This window comes from Saccostrea cucullata, unplaced genomic scaffold (assembly GCF_032062105.1).
Source record: "Saccostrea cucullata isolate Sc308-1 unplaced genomic scaffold, CSIRO_AGI_Scuc_v1 ctg1443, whole genome shotgun sequence".
Lineage (NCBI taxonomy): Eukaryota > Metazoa > Mollusca > Bivalvia > Ostreida > Ostreidae > Saccostrea > Saccostrea cuccullata.
Genome location: NW_026930741.1, coordinates 374628 through 396793, shown reverse-complemented (window position 1 = coordinate 396793; position 22166 = coordinate 374628). Strand labels below are relative to the sequence as shown.

The 22166-nt window shown below is 34.0% G+C and overlaps 1 protein-coding gene across 1 annotated transcript; it reads left to right on the top strand.

Moving 5' to 3' along the window:
* The first annotated feature begins 7405 nt into the window (after positions 1-7405).
* Positions 7406-20972, top strand: LOC134229883 (high-affinity choline transporter 1-like). The gene is made up of 7 exons (XM_062711665.1): positions 7406-7608; positions 14518-14625; positions 15183-15338; positions 15555-15703; positions 18245-18527; positions 19509-19738; positions 20390-20972. Exons 1-7 carry the CDS (start codon positions 7443-7445, stop codon positions 20936-20938), a joined length of 1641 nt encoding a protein of 546 aa, XP_062567649.1. The 5' UTR covers positions 7406-7442; the 3' UTR covers positions 20939-20972.
* Positions 20973-22166: the final 1194 nt, after the last annotated feature.

Below are 22166 nucleotides of genomic sequence, written 5' to 3'. Positions count from 1 at the left end.
AGTATCTTTTATTTTATGAAATTCGCAATGAAACGTATTGACAATTTTGTGAAAACTGACAATATTTTTTTTCCCCAAACTTGTAAATAACAGCAATATTGACATGATATAAAATCTTATTTGGAAAATGTGATGAACACAGGATTTAACACTGTATGAAAACCTTGTGGCAAACTTGTAATCCTTTTTCGGTGTTTTTATGTTGACAGACTGTAAGCTTCTAATCCAAATATTTAGAGATTAAACAAGATATAGATAATGTGACCTTGCAAAGTTAGAAGATTTATAGAAATGCAGAAACTGGTCGTTTGAGAAAATAGTTCTAGAAGTTCTGCTTAAAAACTGTGTTAAATACCTGTTAAGAGGATATGGCTCTATTCTTTGGTTTCATTTTGCCTGGGGAGGGGTTAACAAGAACAGATCAAGAGGTGGAGACGCGGCTCAAAATTTTATGTGGAAAAAATAAATCGAAACATTCTTTAAAATAATTCATTATAATTCATACTATTCTTTATCTTCTCTGCTACAGGTATCCGATCAGTTCATAAGCGATATGGCACATTTTATTTTATCGAAGAATTCTACAATTGTGATTTTATTTGATAAAATAAAATATAATATGCCAGAAAGGACATCTGTTGTTTACGATCGCATCGCTGTTGTCAAATTACATGTATCCTGTTAAAAAGTGTTTTGAGGCTGAAGAATTCTAAACACTTTAAGCTCGTATCTACAAAAAACCCTCATTAAAACCCGATAAACTATACTGTTAAAATAAAAGAGAAATGCATAATAGGAAGAATACCCCGAAAAAAATGAAATAGTTTAGTCACAATTTTTTTAACCAAATCTCACTAACAAAAAGACTTGATTTTGCAAACTGTTGAAAGCTGGTCTTTTAATACTTTTTTGCTTGATTCATATCCACATTCCTCAGGTACTAAAGATTTATCGAAAGCTGGGGCTCTCGATTTTTTTTAATATTGGTTTTTCCAATAATGGACGCTGAATGTTGCATCTGAATGATGCTATTACAAAAAGGAAATTGGGTAAGGGGAAGACCGTGTTCACTGTATCACTACAATGTCAAGGAGTTTTAATGTTGCACAAAGCACCATATCTAACGTGTGTCATACACTTAAACAGAAACAAATAACAGGGTACAAGAAATGACCATGAAAATGGCAGACCATGCGTCACTGAATTACTAGTTGGTAAGTTTATAACATGTTATTGTACTATGTATGTAATTGATAAATACAATGTTGTACTTATGGTGCTTATGGGATGTATGTCCCACGGAATAAAGAACTGAACTGAATCGCTTCTGTGGTTCGCAGAATTGTTATGATTATAATTTCACATTAATGATGTCATCTGCACCAATTATCTATCCATGAACTGTACAGAATAGCATAAAAGACGGTTTTCAATTAGCCATAGTAAACTGAAATTAAAGCATCTTATGGAACGCCGTCACTGCCTTATAGCAGAACACTACTATAGCATTGTGTCAACCTTCCATTACATTATGTCAACTCTTTATGACATAAACCCACAATACTATTGCATTATGTGAACCTTCCATTATATTATGTCAACTCTTTATGACATTAACCCACAATACTATTGCATTATGTGAACCTTCCATTATATTATGTCAACTCTTTATGACATTAAACCACACTACTATTGCATTGTGTCAACCTTCCATTACATTATGTCAACTCCTTATGACATTAACCCACACTACTATTGCATTGTGTTAACTTTCCTTTACATTATGTCAACTCTATATGACATTTACACATACTACAATTATATTTCGTCAACTTGCATTTCGTTATGTTTACTTTTCATGAGATCTTAGTTTTTATTAACTGATGTGAAAAGCTCATGCCATACTGTGCGCACTCTTCTACATTATGTCGATTCACTATTACGTTATGCGAACACGGGTATCCTCGGCCTTTATATGAGCACAACGTATTTTCCGCGTTCCGCAAGCACTAAAAATGGCGGGAGAGAAAACTGTCGTAGAAGAGATTCTCAGCGATTTGGGAATGACATCTTTAAATGAAAACTTTAAGCGACAAATGATTGACAATCTTGAAACGTGCAAAGCCTTAACACTGCGACTGTGAATTAAAGTCACGTCGAAATTCAATGGTATTTACTTTAATCTCATAATTAAATAAATCAAATATTATGAGTCGTGCAGCAATCATTTTTTTTCTTTTTCTTTTGAATTTTTTTAAATAAAAGTCTTAAAGGAGATGGGTGAACATGACGAGAGATAAGCCCATAGCGCGACAAACATGAAGGTGAAAAATTAAATCTCAATTTTATCAAAATTTTCCTTAATATTTCATCTAACATTAAAGTATACTTTATGTAAAATCTGAACAACTTGCACAAATCTCATGAAAATTGAAGTTATTTGCCTATGAAATATTATACACACACGAAAGAGGACAAAACGAGTCATTTTTTCACACTGTAACACTATTTTTCGTTATGAGTGGGCCTTCTCTCCATTTTTTTGAAAGGTAATTCTCAAAGTTTGCATAAAAACATACATATTTTGGTTTCCAAAATTACGGTGCAATGACCCACTTAAAAATATAAGTTTATGACATAACTTTGGTATCTTTTCGAGAAATACTTGAAGTCCCTTAAGTCAATGGTCATATCACAAACATGATTTAAATGCCACACTTCATCAGGACTTGTGTAGCATATTGGTTAACTTGCTAGTCTCAAAAGAGAATGCAACTCAGGATTTTTATTGCCAGGGTTCGAACCCAATGGATACCAAATTATTTTTCTTTATAAAAGAATAAATTTTAGCGAAAAATTTTCCTCAAAACTTTTTGTTTATCATGATTTTACAAAAATCAATGATGATAACTTTACTCTAAATACTAAAATCAAAATTTGAATATGATTTATATATATCTGAAGCTTGTGGGTTTTTTGCACGCTAAGTTCACCCATCTCCTTTGAAGGACATTGCATTAGTCTACAATAAGCTTAGCTGAATTAAGTTGAAAACTTTTTTCTATAAAACTATAAAGCCTGAGAGCTTCTCCGCTTTCCGTCCTTGGTCTCCAACCATATACCGCCCCCTTCCTTGTTCAAGATTCCCATATCTGCCACTGATATGTGCCCATGCATGCTTACTAAGGCATATTCAATTGATTTAGATGAGCGACTGGTAGATTTTTGTAATAGAATACTGACCCTGGAATGATTAAAAAAATACTAACTCCAGTGACGTAGCATCTTTTTTTGAAAGAGGAGGTCAGCCAGAAAAAAAATCATTTACCCGAAAAAACTTGACAAGCCAAGAAAAAAAAAAGTTTAAGCCCGAAAATCCTGTTTCGGGGAGAGGGGTCCAACTTCCAGATAAGTCCTATTTTTTTCCAGATATATTACATTACCCTTAGGGCTTATACTTCAACAAAAAGTGGGGGTGGGGGTGGGGGGCTGTACAGTTTCAATGAACATTACATTTTCTATAGTAAAGTTATTTCTGGGAAAAGAGGGGGGTTGATATTATGTGCCTGTAATTTGTCCTAATCAATCAGGAACCCCCCCTCCTTTCTTACCAGTCATTAAAACACGGTCGTCAACATTCATTATATACTAGATATACAGCTTTGAGATAATGTAAATGTTTTTTAACATCAGGTAATGAACTTTTGGAATCAACATGATAAAGAGTTAACACAATATAAAGATATTTTTAAATCACATAAGAAAGAGTTGACATAACGTAATTGTATATCCACATCACGGAATGGAGTTTTGACATAATGTAATAAAGTATTGATGTAATATAAAGATATGTTCACATTATGTTACACACTTTTTACACCACGTAATAAAGCACTGACATAAAGGTACGATGTGTTCACCTCACATCATGATGCCCTCGCCGTAAAATAAAGATACATCCATATCACGTAGTAATGCTTTGATATAATAGAAATATACACTCTCAAAAAGGAATGGGCTTTTGACTTCATGTAATGATAAGTTTAATTATAAAACACAATTTACTTGACGTAATGCAATTTTGACCTCACATATTTAAGAAATGAAATGATGTACAAAAAAATTCATATCATGCAATAAAGTTTTAACACAATGTAAACACATTATCACTTCACATAATGAATTTTTTACTTCAAGTTATGAAGTGCTGACATAATGAAAGGATGTATTTACGTCATGTAATGCAGCATTGACATGATGTTAAGATATATTTACATCATCTCATAAAAAATGGACATAACGTAAAGATATGTTCACATCACGTAATGATAAATTGACATAATAAATGCATAGTTGTATGCTATAAGGCAGTGATGGCGTTCCACAGCATCTTATTTATGCCATGGTTCTGTCACATACCGCACAAACTGACTTCAACGTTCTCAGATTAAGAGAATATGGTCACAACAACGCTGCTGATTTGATTTAGGCCTACAGCAAAGCCTGAAGCTAGAGCCAGAGAGCATAAGCTACGTAATGAACGTTTAACAGATATCTGCCTCCAGGACGTGGATAGATATGGTGGTGATTGAGGTGTAGGGAATTGAAAAAAAATTCCTGCGTTTAGGACAAGTATAGGACTGATTGGGAAATTTCCGGTTGATACTCAAGAGGTGTCCTACTTGCACGTCTTTTTAGCAACTCAGCATTCTTGAGCCATATTTCCAGTTAACATTACAGAAATATATGGAGATAACAATCGGTATTTAAGATCAAAGTCTATCAAACAAAACAAAATAGAAGCAGAGCAAAAACGGACGTCCAAAATATCAGAGGTAGGATCAGGTGCCATGGAGGAGGGGGCATCCCTGCCGACCGGTCACACCCGCCATGTGCTCCTTGTCATGATCAGGAAATAACGGACCAATCCGTTGTCAATTCAGTTTAAAATAATGGGCTAACAATAAGCATGAAAAACGCCAGTCGGCATTTGACTCAATGATAAATTGTATTTGCTGACAAGGTCATTGTATCGACCATGGAACTTACGAAATGATCGAAATGATGACTTCAAAAGAGACTTGACATTTTTGTTTCATCAAGTTGTTTGTTAATAATCGACCTGTTTTAGGTTTTGTACATACGTAGAGTATGCTCTTGCATTTCGAATCAGCTGAGAGATATAAACTCCGTGTGCAGGTGATGAAGGTATATTGCTACTATACTCGTACATAAGCAAGGAAAGTTGACGATTGAAAACTTAAATTCATCACGTTTGTCATAGAGCTTGGTTGTTAGATTACCATTTACGTCATTTTTCAAGTAAAATATCCAAATATGAAACATATGTCAGACTGTGTTGTATCTTTTATCACAAGCTCACCAGGATATATCGTATCAGCATAAGAATGGAGATAACCATTGTTAACTGGCAATACGTCGTAGATATATCTAAATGTTGAGTTGAGGGCCACGGCAAGTGTTTTCTTCCTTTCACGTATAAGATTTTGGACAAATTCTGCTTCATATGAATAGAAAAATAGGTCCGTTAGTTAACACCGAGGCCCAATTGGAACCCTAAGGAATAGATTGTTGGGAGACCTGGTCACCAAAACCACAGATATTGTCAATCAGAACTTCAAGCATCTTTTTGATGTCACCTTGTGTGTACAATCAGAATGTTTACTAACAAATAAATTTGCAAATGACCAATGACCAGGTAAGTAAATCTACAAGTCCCATTTCTATTGAAAAAGCAGCTGTCAATGATATCAAAAAGCCTAGCCTTTAATTTATCGTGAAGAATGGTTGTGTATAATGTTGAAAAGTTTTTACGCTATTAATTTTTGTAAAATCTTATGATTTCAATTTGTGCAAAAGTTCTTTGAAATTTTTAGGTATCCACGTCTGATTTACACTGGTCCACTTCTCGAATATATTGTTGCACATTACTCTTGAAGTTTCTTCTTCACTGCTGTAAATATCTAAGACAGGAGTAAAGAAAGAGACTTAGTTGAACATTTACTGGAACCCGCTATGCATCTTTGTTTGCAAGGAATTTTATGAAGTATCGGAATCCAATATAGACATGGTGATTCAAATTCATTTTGGTTGTTAGGGATATTAAAAGTATTCGAAACTAACAAATTATTTTTAATGTCTTCCTCACAAAGGAAACTATGAATATAAGTTGGATCACCAACAGTAGAATTAAATCCAAGTTCTTCTAAAATACAATTTATATATATAATGAGCCTTACAAAGGAAGACAATGTTATTTACTGCTTTTTTCAGCAGGGACCAATACATACTGATCTGTAATCTATCTAATTCTTTTTTCACTTTAACCAAAAAAGAAGAATCTCTGAGATGTCCACCACACACCGTAATATCAGAAATACTTCTTTGACCAGAAATCCATATTCTTCCTTTAAGTTTTATCTAAATAAGATATTTTGAAATGTTTTTTAATGTTTTTAAAAATAAAATATGCATGAAACATCTGGAGATAACGAACAGCAATATTCAAGATCAAAAGTCCATAAAACAAAACAGAATAGGAGCAGACCAAACACGGACCTCCTAAACATCAGAGATGGGATCAGGTGCCATGGAGGAGTGAGCACCCCCTGCTGACCTGTCACACCCGTCATGTGCTCCTTGTCATGATCGAGAAATAACGAAAAAATCCGTTGTCAATTCGGTTTATAAATAATTTGCTAACAAGGTCATTGTACTGACCATAAAACTTACGAAATGATGACTTTAAACGAGACCTTTGATATTCTTTTTTCATCGTTTGTCAAAAACTTACCTCGTTTTAGAAATTGTTCATACGTAGAGCATGTTCTTGCGTATCGAATCAAGTGAGATATATAAACTCCGTATGTAGGTGATAAAGATACATTGTATTTTGCTGCATTAGTGAAGGAAGTTGACGATAGAATAGTTAAAGTCATCACGTTTAACACAGAACTTTATTATAAGAATACCATTAACGTCTTTTTCAAGTAAAATATCTAAATATAAAACAGATGTGTCAGACTAAAAGAAAAAAAAAAGAATAATCAGCTTATGATTGATATTTAGATAAAAATTTCGAATCTGGAGGTGTGACAGAGTAGGAAATAAATTTCATCCTTAAACCTAAAAAGTAGTATATGTTACCATGTATTATAATTTGCATGAAGTGTTTACAAATTGAAGCATTAACAACCCAAGTTTGCCCTTTGTTTTACATTAACATTTTCCCCAAATTTATTTTTCTTTTGTCCGAGTTTATCTTCATAAAAGTCCATTAATATCAGACCAGTAGTCACACTTTATTTATCCTGAATTGCTGTGTAGGTAATCTCAATGTAGGTTTCGGTCTATCAATCACAGAATTTGGTTTATAAATCTACATCAAGTGAGAGTCCCTGGTTCAGTGTCGCACGAACGAGATGGCTGTCAATGTTCCTGGCCTTATAGCAGTTATTATTTTTTACCTGTTAATTCTCGTCCTCGGACTATGGGCAGCGAGGAAAACCAAAGGGGAAACAAACAGTGAAAATGTGATGCTGGCCAATCGGAATATCAGTCTATTTGTGGGGGTCTTCACCATGACGGGTTAGATTCTCAGATTTCTTAACATTAAAATTGTGTTAATATTACTCGAATGATTTAATTACATAGTATAGTGGTTAATTGAATTATGTTCATTAATAAAAAGAGATTATGTTTTATCCTGTCATATAATTTCTCGCCTGGTCTTCTAAGAATAATCTACTCACCCGATGATGATGTGCACGCATGCGCATGCAATAAATGATATTATGACAATATTCAAGTATACGGCATGTCAAATGTTGCAGTCTTTTCCCTAAATATTGTATAATTTTCCATTTGCATTTTGTGATTGTCATTGCATATTTTTACATGCTATACAAATAGTTACAATTTTCATATGTTTAAATGAAATATAGAAAATATATGTGATTCATAAGCACGAAAGCATATGTTCGCAAATGTTACTGCCTCTGAATTGACTGTCGAAAAAAGACACAATTTTCTACGATATTCTTTAAAAAAAAAAACCAATCAGACCTAACAGTAATTAAGTAGATGTCGCTGATGATTACAAATGGTTACATAAGTAGCATAAAAACTACCTTTATAGGCCCTGAAAGTGAACTTATTTCCATATATATATTGAAAAGTAGATTGTATAGGATATTTTTAGCCTCGAGTGCGCAATTTATCCAGGAAATATTTTGGAATGTTAAGTGTAAGCATATATTGGCTTAATACTAGTATATTATATTAATATTATATATTATATTGGCTTATATTATAAACAAAATAAAAAGGTCATCAAACATTATTATTGAGGGGGCACCACGTATATAAGGTAACTGTGTTTTCTGTAGTATTTCTACATATCGGCATAATTCCCCCCCGGCACCTACGGCCATGATAGGGTCAATCTAAGGTCATATCGGGAAAAGTAAGATAAAAAAAATCAAAGAGTAAATATCAATACTTTTAGGTTATTTTAATGTTATACACTGACACCTTTTAATTTTCTATGAATATGTTTTTCCATCAATTAATAAATCAATATTTTTTTCTTAGAGGCAACAGGATTTGTCCTTGAATTTGTTTACAAAAATACTGTTCAGTTTATTATTTTACTTCACTCGCTTACCTAAAGGCTCGATAGGATTACATTTTTTGTACGTTAGGGATAACTCTAACAATTTTTTCTTCCAAATTTCAAATATAGATTGCACTTTCACCACAAAAGTTATATCCGTTTAGTTAAATAACGTTAAATGTTTGGCCAAAATACAAATAAGTGGAAAAAAAAATGAGAAAAGTAACTTTACACTTTTATAGAGAAATATGAGGGTTGTCCCCCCCCCAAAAAAAAATCCCGCGAACTTTCAAAATAATGTCTTAAAATTAAAAAGTTTTTTGCAAATTGTCGGGAATTTCGTCAAAGAGGTCGGCACACAGCATTTTTTCACATTTCATGTAGATTGTTAGCACGGATGCTCATGCTGTTATCGAAGTAAATGGAAATATAATCTGACAAAATTTCCATCGGCAAAAATGTGATGTGAACGTATATAGTACTAGTAAGTTTTACATGATAAATGGAGAATTTATGACGGTATTCGATCGACACGTTTTTCATCATCTGAATCAGCACTTATTAGTCCGTTGTTCTTTAGAAAACTGTAGTTGTATATTGAACAAAATATTGTCATTTTAAAGAAGAGCCGGCAAAACTGCGCTCACACTTAATACATTTGACTCCGATTGACCTGTTGAATAACGGGTATTACAGTTCATCACGTGACGTCCATCTGCAGGTGTACTCGTGAAAAGAATTTCATTGTATTTTTTAACCTGACCCCAGGGCGAATTCATAGAATACAGTATAATATCTTAAACAAAGCAATGACTGGGCGAATTTAAAAGTGTGAAGGGGTGAAAATAACACGGAGCGAAAATAACCCTGTATACAGTATAGTCCTGCTGGACACATTATTACTGGCGACGTAAATATAGCTAATAATGAGGACCTTAGATCAATAATTTTAAAAGGTCCCAAATATAGGGAACCTTGATCCTTCAACTGGCGTAGGAATTTCAATAATATTATGGATTCTGTAGAAGATTGCGCCAGACGATGGGCCAAATATTTTTAAAAAGAAGACGTTGACACTGTCAGAATGGATTAAATGTTTAACATCTCTGTTACAATCTCGTATTAAAAGACTTAGGGGCAATATGAAAACCATCTATCCTTCTGTATACAACAATCCAGAAGTGAAAAAAGAATTAGATTATATGATCAGTACATTCTGGTCCCTGCAGACAAAGCAAGTAACAACAGTCTTCGTTTGTAAGATTCATTAAGAAGACATTATTCAAAATCATATGTCAGTTTTGAACATTTCTTAAGATATCAAAGAACCTAATTGAATTTGAACTACCATATCTATACTGGATTTCGAAACTGCATAAAAATCCTTACAAAGATAAACATAGCGGGTTCCAGTAAATGCTCAACCAGGCCTCTTCTTCACCCTTCACTAAGATATTAACAGTAGCGAAGGAGAAATTTCAAGAGTACTGTGCAATAATATATTCAAGGAGTGGTTTAAATCAGATGTGGATACTTAAAAACTCCAAGGAACGTTTGGATAATTTGAAATCACAAGGTTTTACCAAAATTAAAGGCTTAAAAACATACAACATTTCAACTTTATATACGACCATTCCCCACGACAAATTTAAATCCAGGTTTTTTGATATCGTTGACTGCTGCTTTTACGATGAAAATAGAACTCGGAACTCGTAAATTTACTTACCTTATCAATGGTTATTTTCAAAATTATTTGTACATACAAAAACTCTGAAATTGACATCAAAAAGATGCTTGGTTTCTGATTAACAATACCCATGTGGTTTTAGAGACCAGGTCTTCCAATAATCTATTGGAATTCCAATGGGTACCAATTGCGCCCCTATATTAGCAGACCTTTTTTGTATTAACATGAAATAGAATTTGTCAAAAATCTTATGCGTGAAAAGACGAAAAAAACTAATTGTTGTGGCCTTCAACTCGAGATCTATCGACAACGTATTGTCAGTTAACAATGGTAACTTCCATTTTTATGTCGATAAGATATATCCCGGAGAGCTTGAAATAAAAAGATACCACAGAGTCTGACAAATCTGTTTTATATTTGTATATTGTGCTTGAAAAAGACATTAATGGCAATCTAACCACCAAGCTCTATTGTAAACGTGATGACTTAACTTTACAAACGTCAACTTACCTTACTTTTGCAGCAATATACCTTCATCACCTGCATACGGACTTTTTGACGTTAGTTGACTTGATTACTTGATCATTCTTTCGGAAAGAAAATTTCGCAAAGCGATAGGCCAGAAGCTAGGGAGGCCTAATATGCATATAAATCTTTTGCGTCTGTCTTAGCATCTGGCGCTAGGTGGCCTTATATGCATGCGAATCTCTAGTCCAAAATATCTTAGATTTTTTAGGCTTTTCTTCTTTTCTCATATTATAGTATACGTACCAGGAAAACGTCAGAACCGGCGCCATTATGAAAAGAAATATCGCCGTTTCCAACCGGGATGATTTTCGATATTGATGCGAACCGAATTAAATGCCGCAATCACAATTTATCAATAGCACAGTCCTTCAAGTACTCACTATCGCTCGCGTGGCGCAGTGGATAGAGCGTCAAGACTGCCCTTGAATCGCGAAGAAAGGAGTTGATCCTTACGTCGCGGGTTCGAATCCCACTGTGGGACCAGGAGACCGGGCCTTTGGATGAGACCGTACAAACCGAGGTCCCATGTCGCAGTGAGTACTGACCCTTCTGGCAAGAAAAGGATCCCTCCCTGATCAATAGCCCTGAGTGCCGAGTATAAAAATTTGCAGCTCTCCACCGGCAAGTAGTGGCTTCTCCATATGAGTGAAAAATTCTCGAGAGGGACGTTAAACAATATACAATCAATCAATCAATCAAGTAATTACCAATATCGCTGATAAGAAAACATCACATCTCAGGATTTGCAAGATTTTAAACTATACAAAATGAAAAATAAACTCGACAATCTGATAAATACCGGATTGTATATTTTGAAAACCAAGTCATAAAGCGATATTGGTGAGTACTCAAAATAATGTACTATATTGATCGTTGTGATATTGACCTTTCGCTTGGTTTGTAAGTATCGAAAATCAACCCGAGAATGCCGCCTCCATTTGGTGGCGGTGAATTCCAAGTTTTCATAATGTCGCTGGTTCTGACGTTTTCCTGGCACGCAATTTATCAAAACCGTGAGAATAGCCTGGTAAACGTCAGATAATCACGTGCGGCTGTCTATGTCTTTGACGTCACTGCATCGACATTGATTAATTGATTGATTGTATATTGTTTAACGTCCCTCTCAAGAATTTTTCACCCATATGGAGACGTCACCGTATGCCGATGAAGGGCTTCAAATTTTGACCTTTACTCGGCACTCAGGGCCATTGAGCAGTGAGGGATCTTTATCGTGCCAACGCCTGCCGCTGACACGGGGCCTTGGTTTTTAAAGTCGCATCCGAAGGACCCGCAACTGTTACTTCAAAATGCCGAGCGCATGGTTAAGAAACAGTTGCTACCCATTTTTTATCGACTCAGGACAGTCACGCCCGAGATACGAACTTACGACCTCTCGATAACGGAGCGAGTGCTCTACCGACTGAGCTACCGTGAACGGTGAATCGACATTGAAGATCTCCTGTTAATTAAATCTATTAGTCTACTTTTTAAAATCTAAATTTACAATTTTATTTCACAGTGCAATGGAAATATAAGGAATCCCTGTCAAGTTGGTGGAGTATGCCAAGAACGGATGCTGGAAACGTGGGATAAGTGATGACCGTTATTTAAATTATCCCACGTTATTAACTATTGTTGATGCCCTGGTATACTCTACTAACTAGACAGTGATCCCTTAACGAGGTTGGATCCTGATTTTTAAAGTCTTAAACATTTTTATCAAGTATATTTTTAATTTCTACACACATGACTTAATTAAAAAACAAAACACGAGGGTCAATATGCTTAAAAAACAAAACACGAGGGTCAATATGCTTCTTTAGGCGCTATATATTTAAAATGACCTTTTTGCAGTGAAATGTGTGTCATAATAAAAATCACATCTTCGACGTTAAGTTTTCCCTTCAATTTTTTTTAATCCAAATAAAGCATGGAACAAAATAAACTATTAGTAAATAAAAAAAAAAGGAATTTTGAAATTGTAACTAGGAAAATTTTTTAATTGCTTTGCAAAATCATTTATTTGACCTTTCTGCACTCACAAAATGTGATTTTTCTGGCATTGAAAATTTTAAAACAAGCGAGAAAAATATTTTAAAGTCTTAAACGTTTGCTGAATTTATGCAGATTGATCAAAGCTACCTTATTTACTCGAAAAGAAAAAACAAAAAGTAGAAGTAAACGTCTATGATGTAAAGAAGAAGAGTCGTTATGGTTTATAATCGGCCCTTTGATTGAATCTGATGAGGGATTTTTCAAAAGATGTCTACAATACATATTTTCCAAAACAGTTTAAATTTCTCCGATACCACTTTTAGTTTTTTGTCAGGAGCCTCTTAAAAATGACATGATCTTCCACAAAAGTCGCGCTTGACGGCATGGCCTCGCTATTTAAAAATAACGTCATCAATTTTTTATCGGCAATTTTCAAAATTTGTATGTTTCAAAATATGATAATTTACTAATATGTAAAGTTTTTTTTCTATATTTCTTTTCTTCTGTATCATGTGTATGTTAACCAAATATCCCATTTTTTTTATTTCCTGTATTTTAAGAATAGTGATTTTTTTTTACGATATACAACTCTTTGCTAAAGCGTTTATTGCATAAAACGTTTTTAAGAGAATATATGTAAAGAGTTTATTTTCGTGAATTATATAAACATTTGAATGACTAAAAATCCTGCATAACAATAACAAACACAAAAGATATTCTTAATATACATATGCAGCATACTCGTAAATTAACACTATTTTATCTTTTAAAAATGATAAACATTTCAATAAGATAACAATTTCACGAAGTAAAGGTACACAGAAATTCATAAACAATATACCAGTAAAACAAAAACAATCACATCTTCTCAAGTCTTTCCAGAAGGCTAAGGGCACATTAAATACTCGTTTATTGAATATTAAATACTAGTACTCGTAGTTAATAGATTCATATCTTTCAAATATATGCCAGATATAAGACTGGAAAAAAAATGTAATCAACGTATCTAGATATTACTAAAAGATGTTAATTCTATGCTGAAAATGGCTCATTTTTCTCCTGGAATTAAATAATTTTTTTACTACTAGTATATATTTGTCACAATTTAATGAAAAAATTCAACAGAAATAATCAAATAGATATTACAGAACCAGCATAAAACATTTCACTGCAAAACAGCCCTGTGTGCAACCAGCATGGAAAAATAGGAATCTAAACTTAACAGTACTGTATTTATTTCAAAAGGGAAAAATTGATCTATTTTTTTTCTAAAAAAACCTTCTGCCACAAAATATAGTTCCTTACTTGGTCCTATTTGAATGTTCTTTAATCACTTTTTTTTCATTGGATATAGTTTAATTTGCATTTTTATAATCCAGATTTAATGTAAGAACTGAAAAATGATGCAGAATTTTAGAAAAAAAAAAAACAAAAACTGAAGACCAAAATCTGCTCAAAACCTCAGGCTCCAACCTCCTTAAATAGCATATAAAGATCAGTTAAGATAAAGATAATATTGATATTGAATTTCAATATGTATAAATTGTTTTGATCTTATCTAGCAATCACAGGGAGTAGTCCACCTCTCGGAATCCGATGGATCTCCAGGTCATCAGCGGGATTAAAATATGAATTCATGTCATAATTTAGTGAATTTGTTACATTATTACAGCTACGTGGGTAGGAGGTGGATTTATCAATGGGACAGCTGAGTCGGTATACAAAGATGGACTGGTGTGGTGCCAGGCACCCCTTGGGTACGCCATCAGTTTAATGCTGGGTAAGAAAAGCTTCTACGGCAGAGAACAGGTCAATAGGAAATAAAAACATTTATTTGTTTCTTTAATTTTAATGACATTAAACGATAAATTATGAATATGAATTTCAATTTAATACTTGGCACACAAGTGTGTATTTTCCTTCTTTGTTGAAGTTTTGTGATTATGATCCATGTAAAGTGCAAAATTAAAAGGTAATATTTTAGGAGGAATCAAAGTAATGAGAATGTAGTGTGGGAACCTTAATGACTTAAGCATAGCTTTTGTATGATGACAAATATATTTTAAAAAAGAAAAAGGAAATATTAATCAAGTTTCATGCGCCAATTGCAAACATCATAGTCTCTCAATACTCTCGATTCATTTATTCAGTGATGCCATCGAGGTGTTTTAGTTATGCATAATCCTACCTTGTTTTTATCTTTCATTTAATCTTAAAAAATATGTAAAATAGCACACTAGAGTTCACTTGAAAAATGCTGTAATTTTATGTACTTGCCCTTTTCGATATACATGTATAAATATTTTTTTATGTAGACAATCCAAATTTTCATTACAGGTGGGATATTTTTCGCCAACAGAATGCGATCTCAAGGTTACGTCACGATGTTGGACCCTTTTAGCAGAACTTATGGAGAGAGAATGGGTGGATTGTTGTACATACCGGCACTTCTGGCTGAGGTGTTCTGGTGCGGGGCCATTCTGGCCGCCCTAGGTATGATTTACCTCTATAACTACTAATGGACATTTCAATTAGAGAGTTGAAGTTCCTTTTTTTAATACTCTAGTATCTCGGTGAGAAGTTCTATAGTCAACACATTTTTCCATAACATTGTAGAATCCTTAATATAATTGAGAAATCATATACCTAGGATATTCTTATTGCAAATAACTTGAAAATGTGAACATAAGATTTTTTATGACGTCACAGGTGCTACGTTGGCGGTAATTCTGGACTTGGAGCAGACGTTATCGATAACAATCTCGTCCTGTATCGCGGTATTCTATACTCTCTTTGGCGGCCTGTACTCTGTAGCCTACACCGACATCATGCAGTTGACCTGTATCTTTATTGGTCTTGTAAGTATACATGTATTCCGTCAAACTGTGTACATTTGGATTTTCATCAATAACACATTTAAAATTAAGATTATGGAGTATTTGTTGAGGAACTGGAAAACTAGAAATTTTAACATCAATTTTGAGTATACATAACGTTATCAATATGTATAATACTATGCAATTTAACCAATGCTTTCAAGTAAAGGGATTTGTCTTTCGAAGAACTTAATTTATTTTTTTTTTGAAATGTATAATTTGAAGCAGCATTCATATTTAAAAAACTTCTATAGGAAGGGAGGACGTCTCTTGCTGAGGCCTTCAATTCAACTTTTATGTCTCTTGACAAACTTTTTTCAATTATACAATTTTTTTTTTCATTCCAACTATGGTTGGTTATATATCCTTGAACTTAAGACACCACAGAGTCTGAAGCGTCTGCCCCTTATTTGGATAATACGTTAATAGTAACGTTAAACAAAAGTTGGATAATGAATGTGATGACTTTTCTGTAGTAAACTTATTTATATAGCAATATACCATTATCACCGTCATTTGGAGTTTATGTCCTCCAAATGGCCAAGACCATACTCAGTACGATCAATTTTTAAAACGAGTCACGATATTAACCAACAAGCTGATGAAACAAGGATATCATCATTCACGTTTGAAGTCATCATTTCGCAAATTCTATGGTCGATACAATTGCCTAATCGTCAATTATACTCTATCATTAGGTCAACTGCTGATTGACATTTTTCATACTAATTGTTAGGGCATTATTTACACACTGATTTGTTCACAAATATCCCCGTCTAACCAAGCATGACAAGGAACACACAACAGGGTGGCCGGTAGACAGAGGATGCTTACTCCTTCGTGGCACCTGATCCCTCATCTGATTTTTTAAGGGATGTCCGTGTTCGCATTGCTTCCGATATCGATTCTTATTGTTTAAGTGGACTTGAGGCTAGAATTCTGTTTAATATAATGTATTGAAGTTGTCGACCTTTGACCAGAGGCATTTTAATCATCATTAGCAAAGAAGGAAAAAGCACTTGTGCTAAGTATTTTCCTCTTTTTAAGCACAATTAAAAGAATAAAGATGATGAAGATTCATTTAGCTGTTTAAACTTTCCATTTGATTATTCTTAACTCGGAGAAATAACTTTTATGTCCCTTTGAATGATAAAAAACAAAAAAAATTTAGATTTATAAATAATTTAATTTTTTGACTTGTGATAAAGTTTGTGGTAGGAGATTGGACGCTCTTTACCATTAAGAAAATAAGTATTGCACTATTACTTGGCTTCAGCAATTCCTGACAAAATGATGTTAAAAAGGAAATACAGAATTGTACTTTTACCCAGTTAACCTTGTCAAAATTTATATAGAGATACTATCCCTCACTCCTCGCAATTTGTACATCTCCTGATACAGAATGTATTTCAAACAGTCACATTCTGTTAAAGTAAATGCTGCCTTTGTAATAAAATTACAAATTGATAAGAATACTGTAAGTTTTATTACTTCGCATATTTCAAAAGTTACCAACGTTAATATGAAAATGTGAAGACAACTAATCGATCTACAAACACTTAAATCTGTAAACACGGAATAAAAGAGGTCCCCCGAAAAGTCCACAAGTTGGGTCAGTTGCAATTGAGGAATAGGCATCATCTGTCAACCAGGTACACCCGCTGTTAACCTTATGAATTGATCAAACAGACGGAGCATTAATAAAACATCTATTATACAAACAAAGGCCCAACAATTGGAAAGAAAGTTATCCATGTCCAGTCAACGGATAGGTTGCAAAGAAGATCTTTGGAATTTACAATATGCTGACTTTCGATGTGGTTGTTGACTTTCTTGTTAAGCTGAGGTTATATGTGGATGCTGACATTCTTGTTACATCAACTTTACTGTGAGTAACCTGCCAAGGTTGTAATGTTGATTATACTCAGAGCATGCTTATTTTGGAGACATTAAAGCCACAAGAAAACGATAGAGGTACACATCTATGTAAGGAAAATCGGTGATGAAAAAACTGGTCATCTCCATTGCCATACAATTTGCTGTTAGTTAGCCCTTATCGTCTACAATCAAAAAGCCATCCATATATGAACCAATCTTCTTATGTAGAAATTGTTGGATAAATGTTGGTTTAAAGAATATAAAAACAGGTTGGGTAATGAAAGAGCTCAATTTTGCTCATCGGAATCCCAAATTTTTTTTAAAATTTGATCTCCGAAGACTATGATAAATGTTGTCAATGAGTAACTTCAGCATCCTTTATAATCTTTAATGTATTAATGTGTGCTGAGTGATTCTTAACGAAGTGATTTTGCTGATGACCAATAAAACATTTTAAAATTTCAATGAAAAAATGTGACAGTGAATTTTGATTCATCAAATAATACATCACTATTTTATACAGACAATACTCTTTCAGACGACTCCTTTTTAAGAGAAACCATAACACAGACATTTTAGTTATGTTTTATGTTGAATATGTTGTTATTGTATCCTGAATACATTTTCTCTCTAAAATTATTGTAGTGGCTCAGTGTTCCATTTGCCATGACAAACACGCACGTGACTAGCATCACTACCAATTCCTCCACAGTGTGGATTAAGGACCTGGACCCTAAGTACATAGGCTACTACATCGACTCCTTCCTGTTGATCATGCTCGGCGGGATCCCCTGGCAAGCCTACTTCCAGCGGGTTTTGTCGGCCAAGTCCGCATTCAACGCTCAGATTCTGTCTGTTATGGCGGGGTTTGGCTGTATCATCCTATCCATTCCCTCCATTTTAATTGGCGCTATCGCTGCCAACACAGGTTGATACTTTTTTTTTATTTTGATGAAATGTAAAAGCTGTTTAATATAAGAGCAATACTATGCGTACATTTTTATTTAAACGACCGTCTTTTATTTTTCAAACATAATTTCGAGACCGAGGAGGTTATTCTGCATCATTCAACAACACGACTTTATTTCTATTCTATTACAGCAGTAAAATACGACTGATCGTTTCTCTATAGGGAAAAGAATTAGGTCACCATGCTGCATTAAACTGTTCCATTTAGCACCAGAATGTAAATTTGTGTGTTTACTTGTGAATAGAATGCAGACGAATTGTGCTTTCGCCGCATTAAAATCAGCCTTTTATTAAATATTAATCTGTTTGTAGCTTATATAGATTAATCTTCTGGAATATACAATAAGAAAATCAGTTTCCTATGTCACCACTTTATCACTAAAATCACAGAGTTTAAATGCGGCGTAGGGAGGTCCGTGAAACAGCCCCGCTTCGCTTTAGAAAACTACATTCATCAGCTACCTTCTGCAATACACAGTGTTTAAATTGCAAAAAAAACGACACATCGATGTGGTCTAAATAAGTATTTCATTCTGAAGTCAAATGTACATTTCAAATGCACAGGTTTGATACGTCTTTCTGATCTGATCATTTTTTAATGACGTGTCGTGATTTATTGGAGAATAATGTCCGCGGCATTTCTTTGATCTCGGCAATAATCGTAGTAGAATTTAATATACTGTATTTGAAAATATAGATAATACTCCGATTTATTTTTTGCATTTGGCAGATACTGGTAGATATCTTGTACTCGGAACTCCGTAGTATATAGCCGATTGATAAATTATTTTTTAAGTTGTCGTGTATGCATGTTTTAAATTGATTTTTTTTAGCAAAAATTGAGTAAATTTGATGATAGGTGAAATATAGAGCATTCTGAGGCCTTTTAAAGGTTCAATTTAAGTTGATCAGTCTATTTTATCTTTTTTTGCCATCACAGACTGGAATGCTACAAGCTACGCAACAGAGGACAATAAGCCGGTGCCCATCCCACCGGAACTGGTATCTAACATCCTGCCCCTGGTGCTGCAGTACCTGACCCCCGTATGGGTCTCCTTCTTTGGACTAGGTGCCGTGGCGGCGGCTGTTATGTCGTCTGCTGATTCTTCCATTCTTTCTGCAAGCTCCATGTTTGCTCGCAATGTATACAAGATGATATTCCGTCCGAAGGTAAATCATACATTCACAACAATAACGAAATGTTTGTTACATATGCTTTGTATCCTAGGGTAGAAGATATATTGGAATGGCATAGTTGTTTGTTTTTCTGTACGTCTTCACAAATTCATATATTTGCCATACCATTTGAGCCTCAATGTTTTAGCATGTGACAAATTGTGCTTGATAATCATATATTTACATTTCCAATGTCTTTGTCCGAGATAAAATTGCAAATTGTAAATGTACTTTATTTCCCCATCAATATATTAGCGCGGTTCAAAAAAAAAAAAAAAAAAAAAAAAAAAAAAACTACGTGTAGGGGAAGACAAACAGCTAGACAGAAGCAGAGCTTGGAACACGTAGATTGGCGGAATCAAAGTATGAAAATATAAGGAATAACTGTCAGATTTTTCAATTTCATGACGATAATTTTATCATTTTATGCAAAACGCCAATCATTTATGCAAATTATCACATTATGACACCATGAAATCGAAAAATAAGACAGTTATTCCTTAAAAAATAATTTTGAACAAATTGGAATTATCGAACATGAACTTTAATTCTTTTTTTTTTTTTGCTTTAAATTATGTCCATGCTTCTAGTCTGAACTAATATTATCCTTTTTTTCAATTGTTGTGTTACTTTTTTTATATACAGGCTTCAGAGAAAGAAGTTCTTTGGGCAATGAGGATTTCCATTTTTGGCGTTGGTGCCTTGGCAACAGTTATTGCGATTGTCGTAAAATCTATTTACGTGCTTTGGTTCCTGTGCTCTGACCTCCTTTACGTCATAAGCTTTCCACAACTTTTGTCAGTTATTTATATCCGAAAGTGCAACACCTATGGATCTATTTGTGGTTATATAGTAGGACTAATCCTTCGCCTCCTGAGCGGGGAGTACACTCTAAATATTAATCCGGTCATCAAATACCCTTGGTACATCGAATCGGAGGGACTTCAGCTGTTTCCGTATAAAACATTCTCCATGTTGGTTACATTTACTTGTATTGTTTCAGTTTCATATCTGATCAGATATATGTTTCAACGAGGGATTATTCCCATGAAGTTTGATATCTTTAAATGTTTTACTGGAAAATTCGAAACGTCTGTCGACATTGCTGTCAAAGAAGGAAAGAACAACCCTTCCTTTGCGGCATCTGCTGACGACGTTAGAGACCGATACACGAAGCAGGAAACATTAACTTGAAAACCCCGGCTTTTAAACGAACAATCTTCAACATGTTCAATGTATAACTGCAAGTGGTTATTTAAATATATGCCAAAAATATTCTTTGAATGAAACGACTTCATTAGGATTACATGTAATATACAATATATTTATATAAATGTAGTTCACAGTACTTATACTTTATGGCATGCAATAATGTGAGGATTACTCTTTTTAATTGTGCATCACATACTGTATACACGGTTATTTTCGCCCCGTCTTATTTTCGCCTTTCACACTTGCAAACAATTTTGCTCCGTTTAAAATTCGCCCAGTCATAGTTTTGTTTAAGAAATTATACTGCATTATTTGAATTCGCCCAGTTTTTAATTCGCCCAAATGAGGGCAGGGCGATTGGGGCGAAAATTTCCCTGTATACAGTAATCATTTATGTAATGTACATGTATAATGATAGACTTATAATAATAATCTTTTAAAAGAAATACTGGCGCAATATAAATTTTATAAAATTAACGAGATTGCTTGGATCGAGGGTTGTTCCTCTTTGATCAATTCAGTTTTGGGAACTTGAAAGTGTATCTTTTTATACATTTATCATTATGTTGAATATTTTCTTAACTGCGACATAATTTTTGTTCATATTTTATCATATGGATGAATTATTAAAAATGAGCATGAAATATATGTAGAAGGAAGAATTATTTAATCAATGGGCCCAGATATTTGAATGAAAATTAGATTCCATCTGCAAGAATTATACGGGTTACCTTCCGACGCCTTCAGCTGAACAACTCAGAAGCTGCAAAAAAATTAAGTCTGTTTGCTTGTCTATCCATTACCATTAATTTTTACATGAAGGATATGGAGATAACGAACAGTAATCAATATCAAGGTCCATAAAACTATACAAAATAGGAGCAGAGCAAACATGGGCCTCCAAAACATCAGAAGTGGGATCAAGAGCCATGGAGGATTGAGCATCTCCAGCCGACCGGTCACCCTCGCCGTGTGTTCCTTGTCATGATCGTGAAATAACAAAAAAAAAAAATCCGTCGTCAATTCAGTGTACTATAGATTTTTGGAAAGGCTGGGGCTCTCGATTTTTTATAATTCTAGTTTTTCAAATAATGGACGCTGAATGTTGCATCTGAATGATGCTATTGCAAAAAGCAAATTGGGTAAAGTAGAAGCCCGTCTACACTATATCACAGTTGACAATTGCAAGTTGGTAATGGTTATAAGCCGA

Coding starts and splice junctions, on each gene's coding strand:
- LOC134229883 (XM_062711665.1), top strand. CDS start 7,443: ATGGCTGTCAATGTTCCTGGCCTTATAGCAGTTATTATTTTTTACCTG. Junction 7,609..14,517: donor GGGGGTCTTCACCATGACGG/GTTAGATTCTCA, acceptor ACATTATTACAG/CTACGTGGGTAGGAGGTGGA. Junction 18,528..19,508: donor CGCTATCGCTGCCAACACAG/GTTGATACTTTT, acceptor TTGCCATCACAG/ACTGGAATGCTACAAGCTAC.